We start from the raw sequence: 6,000 nt of genomic DNA on the forward strand, positions 1-6,000 counted from the left end.
TTATGTTCATAGTTCTTGTCCGCATCCGTTTTGGGGTGTTTAATATATATATATAGTCAGTTTGAAATTTAAATTGTGAAAAACAAGGTTGTGTTCCATATTGTGGTGTTCAGCAATGTTTGCATAATGCTATCAGTGTAGCTGGACCAAAATAAAACCATTAAATGTCAATTCAATGCAATTAAATTGTGCGATTCTTGGAACGACAGTGATTCTATCGTATCCGAAAAAGAATACACAACAATACCCAATATGTTGTTACATGGTGAGACATGTTACATGGTACACACGCAACGACTTAATCTGCATGCGTGAGGCACCGGCATCACCTCAGACAGGAGACACGAGGCCCAGCAGCACGGACCACATAACAGCTGCTAGTGACCGGATGAAGACTGGCAGGTGGCCGTGTATTGGTGAAGGCGGGGCCAGGAGCTCATGTTAGGCTACGCTTTGATTTGATGAACAACGCAATGAAGAGAGAGGAGGAGAGCCAGGGGCCTAACGTACACAGGGGCCCACACACACACACACACACACACACACACACACACACACACACACACACACACACACACACGTAGCCTGTCTAGTCTTGTATGAGAGGTGCTGGTTGATTCTGCTTCCCCTCCCAGACAGCGGATTACAAAACATCCTCACGTCACAGTCCAGGCCAGCGCCGTGTCTGCCTCAAACTAGAACCACATTCACCTTAACACACAGGGGAGTACCTCTATATACAATCTATCTCACACCACATATGTATGGTGGCTCAAACATGTCTGTGCAGATGCGGGCAACATTACGAACACCCACACTGGGATTAAAACAGACGCACAGACCTGCTTTTATTACATAACAGCAGGTACCTATGTACCGGCCCTATGTACCTGCTTTATTACATAACAGCAGGTACCTATGTACCGGCCCTATGTACCTGCTTTATTACATAACAGCAGGTACCTATGTACCGGCCCTATGTACCTGCTTTATTACATAACAGCAGGTACCTATGTACCTGCTTTATTACAGGGGGTTCCTGGGTGACTCTCCAGTCACTAAAGTCTACTGGGAGAGAGCAAGGGAAGCCATGCTTATGTATGAGTATCATTTGAACATATGTCTGCATGTAAAGGGTCTTTAGGCTGGCCCCTGTCCCGGCCTTTGTTCCTCCTTCAGTCCGATCATGACTCACGGGCCTCACAGTGGGGGTAGTGGAAGCGTCTGTGTTTAGTGTTAGTGTGTAATTGTATTCATTGTTTGTATCTGGGAGGACAGCTCCCCTGGATATTCTTCTATTTTTAGGCTGCTCTAATTCTTCAATGGATGTGAATCAATGAATTGTGCTTCGATAACAATACTGCCACGAAGAGACTATAAACATGCAGACGTTCCCTCACCCATCTCCACTAGCAGCTCCTAGTGTATTCACAGCGTTCCCCTCCCACTCAGAGTTAGTTTAACCGTCCATCGGAACTGCTTGTGAAGCGCTGCCTGCTGCGGTCGGCCTGCTGGGGGAGTCTTTACAGACGGCCACAGACCACTCACCCTGAAGCAAACACTAACTATCAACAGCTGCACCATAAAACATTGTGTGGCATTGTTGAGCTAAAACTAGGGCTGTCAAGCGATTAAAAAAAATAATGTAATTAATTACAGGCTGTGTGATTAATTAATCTAAATTAATTGCATACTTACATTTTGCCGAGAAAGTATTTCAAAATAATTTAATTAAAATAAATGATGGCAGATGAGTGACTCAATGAATAATAGACATAATAGAGTTAAAATTGTAATGTCTTTTATTTAAAACATGTCTTTCATTAGCATACTGTGCATTTTAAGATCAAATTAATAACATTTCCATTTCACTCAAGATGCAATGCATTTCAGGCAAAAAATATACAATACTTTGTTTTGACTTTAACACTTTTTCTTGAATACTGTATGTGCCAAAAAACTCAATCTGAAAAAAACTTTAATCTGAAAAATAGATTAATCTGCGTTACATTTTTTAGCGTGTTATTTTTTCTGTGATTAATTAATCGAAATGAACGCATTAGTTTGACAGCCCTAATTAAAACACAACTGGGTCTGCAGTCTCCTCCACAGTCTCCGCCACTGTACAGTAACCTTTAGAGGTCCCCGTTGAGCATGTTCATTCCAAGGTCGCATCCGTATACCAATTCAGGCCAAATGAAACGGCATGTTTGAATTAAGGATATTGTCTCAGCTGTTCTTTATTTTGGGCCTTGGGTACAGCAGGCAAGGCTGTCGACTCGCTTCCAATCATTTCAAAAACCTGCAACTTCAAAAAATGATTTTATTTATTTTACAATTCAAAAATTAACAAAACTGTCTTCTAAATTAAGGAAATGATACTGGGAAACGAATAAACCATTATAAGCAACGAGTGAACTTAATAGGCGATCTAAATACTTTTAGTTTTCACCTTAAATATGCGACAGATGTAATTAAGGCAACCTGGTCTCACAGGAATCCATGAAATGAGTCGGTCTACGTCGCATATACAAAAATAATGCCCATAAAAGGTTTGAATATTAAGGGCTGCCTAATATTCGTTAGAATATTAGAATTTTTTTAAATATTCAAATTATATTTGAATAACAAAGTGCGGAGTCAAAGCCCTAATGTGTCTAGGTGTGTGTGTTTAGGTGTATGTGTTTAGGTGTGTGTGTCTAGACTCTAGGTGTGTGTGTTTAGGTGTGTGTGTCTAGATGTGTGTGTCTAGACTCTAGGTGTGTGTGTCTAGATGTGTGTGTCTAAACTCTAGATGTGTGTGTCTAGGTGTGTGTGTCTAGACTCTAGATGTGTGTCTAGATGTGTGTGTCTAGACTCTAGGTGTGTGTGTCTAGATGTGTGTGTCTAGACTCTAGGTGTGTGTGTCTAGATGTGTGTGTCTAGATGTGTGTGTCTAGACTCTAGATGTGTGTGTCTAGGTGTGTGTGTCTAGACTCTAGATGTGTGTGTCTAGGTGTATGTGTTTAGGTGTGTGTGTCTAGACTCTAGGTGTGTGTGTCTAGGTGTGTGTGTCTAGACTCTAGGTGTGTGTGTCTAGGTGTATGTGTTTAGGTGTGTGTGTCTAGACTCTAGGTGTGTGTGTCTAGGTGTATGTGTTTAGGTGTGTGTGTCTAGACTCTAGGTGTGTGTGTCTAGGTGTGTGTGTTTAGGTGTGTGTCCTCATCCTCTCTTGTCTTCCAAGGAGAACAACCTGGATTGGTTCCCGCGGATGCGAGCCATGTCCCTGGTGAGCAGCGAGAGCGACGGGGAGCAGAACGAGATGCGCTGCCTGCAGGAGAAGCTGGACGGGACCATCACCCTGGTGGTGCAGCTCTCGGGCCAGCTGTCAGAGCTCAAGGAGCAGGTAGAGGAACCCTCAGGCTGAGCACCGCCTAACGGCTGCAAAGGACCTGCAGAATGGGAGACGATGCAGAAGGTGCCAAGTCAGCTGGTTAAAACTAGGACCCCCGCCTGGACAAAATGTTACTCAGTTGGTTTCCTTTACTGAGTTGGTTTCCTTTACTGAGTTGGTTTCCTTTACTGAGTTGGTTTCCTTTAGTGAGTTGGTTTCCTTTACTGAGTTGGTTTCCTTTACTGAGTTGGTTTCCTTTACTGAGTTGGTTTCCTTTAGTGAGTTGGTTTCCTTTAGTGTGTTGGTTTCCTTTACTGAGTTGGTTTCCTTTAGTGAGTTGGTTTCCTTTACTGAGTTGGTTTCCTTTACTGAGTTGGTTTCCTTTAGTGAGTTGGTTTCCTTTACTGAGTTGGTTTCCTTTACTGAGTTGGTTTCCTTTACTGAGTTGGTTTCCTTTACTGAGTTGGTTTCCTTTACTGAGTTGGTTTCCTTTAGTGCTGTGCTGCCCTCTTAGCAGGTCTTCCTCACAGAAGACATTTTGAATCTCTTTTAAATCTTAAAGTAAAGGGTGAACACATTGCCAGGCTCTGGTAGTAGAGTCACTAGAGGGCTGTAGTGACTGCAGGCCTGTTTGGATGACTTGCTGGTTCCCTCTCCCTGCAGTAACACGAGGCGTCACCTGCCTCCACTGCATGTGATTCCAGTCACACACCAATTGTTGTTCCCTTTTGACATGGAAGTGCAGCAAAACAGAACTAGAAAACAGGAGTTCTCCAGAGTGTGACCGTCACATGCCCATAAGACTGCGGTGCAGCAGTGAGGCCCCACAGCCCCAGTAGGTAGACCTCTTCTGGTTCCACTGGTTCCACTGGTTCCACTGGATCCACCGTCCTGGCTCATCGCCAGCTGGGCTTCTGCCTTCAGTACCCCGCTGAGCTAGCGTTTGGAACCACGATGGCTGCTAGATGAAGAGCAGGAGAGGTTCCTCTGTGGGGGGTTCCAGGGAGGGTTCCTCTGTGGGGGGGTTCCTCTGTGGGGGGGTTCCTCTGTGGGGGGGTTCCTCTGTGGGGGGGTCCTCTGTGGGGGGGTCCTCTGTGGGGGGGTCCTCTGTGGGGGGGTTCCTCTGTGGGGGGGTTCCTCTGTGGGGGGGTCCTCTGTGGGGGGGTTCCTCTGTGGGGGGGTCCTCTGTGGGGGGGTTCCTCTGTGGGGGGGTTCCTGTGGGAGGTTCCTGTGGGGGGTTCCTCTGTGGGGGGGTTCCAGTGAGGGTTCCTCTGTGGGGGGTTCCTCTGTGGGGGGGTTCCAGTGAGGGTTCCTCTGTGGGGGGTTCCTCTGTGGGGGGGTTCCTCTGTGGGGGGTTCCTCTGTGGGGGGTTCCTCTGTGGGGGGGTTCCAGTGAGGGGGTTCCAGTGAGGGTTCCTCTGTGGGGGGTTCCTCTGTGGGGGGGTTCCAGGGAGGGGTTAATTGATTGATTGATTGATTGGATCCTCTCCCTCCACAGATGACGGAGCAGAGGAAGAACAAGCAGAGGATGGGCTTCCTGGGCGCACCCCAGGGAGCCAACAACAACCACCCCCACCACATCCCGGCCCACTGAGGGGGGCAAGGGGGCACGGCCACGGAGGAAGGCACAACTTTAGTCCCTGGTCTGGCTCGGCCTACACTGGAGGTTTACTTGTAGACAAAGCCCAGGTTATGTTGCGGCCAGGCGTAAACCTACACTGTGTGCGCTCTGGTGCAAGGGGTCAGCAACCACTGACCCAACAAATACTTTTTACGTGAACTTGGAACTAACGTATGTGAGATGTGCCTGTGGGGCGTCGGTGTGAACAGTCATTCACACCGACGTGTTTTGAGATGCGTTCAAGACCGCAGGAGTGGCACGGAAACACTCTGACCTCTCTCGTACCTCTCGGCAAGCGAGCTCCCTGGTGAAGACACATCTGTTAGTGTGGTGGTGGGCCGGGGGGTCCAGAGGGGGGTCCAGAGGGGGGTTAAGGGGTCCAGAGGGGGGTTAAGGGGTCCAGAGGGGGGTCCGGAGGGGGGTTAAGGTGTACAGAGGGGGGTTAAGGGGTACAGAGGGGGGTCCAGAGGGGGATTAAGGTGTACAGAGGGGGGTTAAGGGGTCCAGAGGGGGGTCCAGAGGGGGGTTAAAGGGTCCAGAGGGGGGTTAAGGGGTCCAGGGAGGGGTTAAGGGGTCCAGAGGTCCAGAGGGGGTCCAGAGGGGGGTTAAGGGGTCCAGGGAGGGGTTAAGGGGTCCAGAGGTCCAGAGGGGGTCCAGAGGGGGGTTAAGGGGTCCAGGGAGGGGTTAAGGGGTCCCGAGGGGGGTTAAGGGGTCCAGGGAGGGGTTAAGTGAAGGTGAATGGGCCTGTTCCAGCAGCCCTCCACGAGGGAGCATCCTGTTGGGCCCCTGGCTGACAGAGAGACGACCGACTGTCTGTCTGCCTGTCTGTTGGTCTGTCTGTCTGCCCTGTTGGTCTGTCTGTCCACCCTGTCGGTCTGTCTTTATAAGTGCTTGGTGTCAGGATGTTGATCAGTTGTGGAAAATGGAGATTAAACGGGAGTTTGAGGATTTTATCATGAAGAATGTTTTGTGTTTGTCTTTAGTATTCTGCCTTGCGCTTTAAAATT

The 6,000-nt window shown here is 48.3% G+C and overlaps 1 protein-coding gene across 4 annotated transcripts in view; it reads left to right on the forward strand.

Annotated features, from left to right (window-relative positions):
* itpr2 (inositol 1,4,5-trisphosphate receptor, type 2) overlaps positions 1 to 5,355 on the forward strand; it is an 82,119-nt gene extending 76,764 nt beyond the window's left edge. For all 4 annotated transcript variants that reach the window (XM_084477044.1, XM_084477046.1, XM_084477047.1 and 1 more), the window contains exons 56-57: positions 3,224 to 3,385; positions 4,871 to 5,355. In XM_084477044.1, coding sequence (XP_084333170.1) covers positions 3,224 to 3,385; positions 4,871 to 4,966 — 258 coding nt within the window. In that variant the 3' untranslated portion in view covers positions 4,967 to 5,355. The remainder of the gene's footprint in view (positions 1 to 3,223; positions 3,386 to 4,870) is intronic.
* The last annotated feature ends 645 nt before the right edge of the window (positions 5,356 to 6,000 follow it).

The sequence above is a fragment of the Micromesistius poutassou genome (genome assembly GCF_964030765.1).
Source record: "Micromesistius poutassou genome assembly, chromosome: 13".
NCBI lineage: Eukaryota > Metazoa > Chordata > Actinopteri > Gadiformes > Gadidae > Micromesistius > Micromesistius poutassou.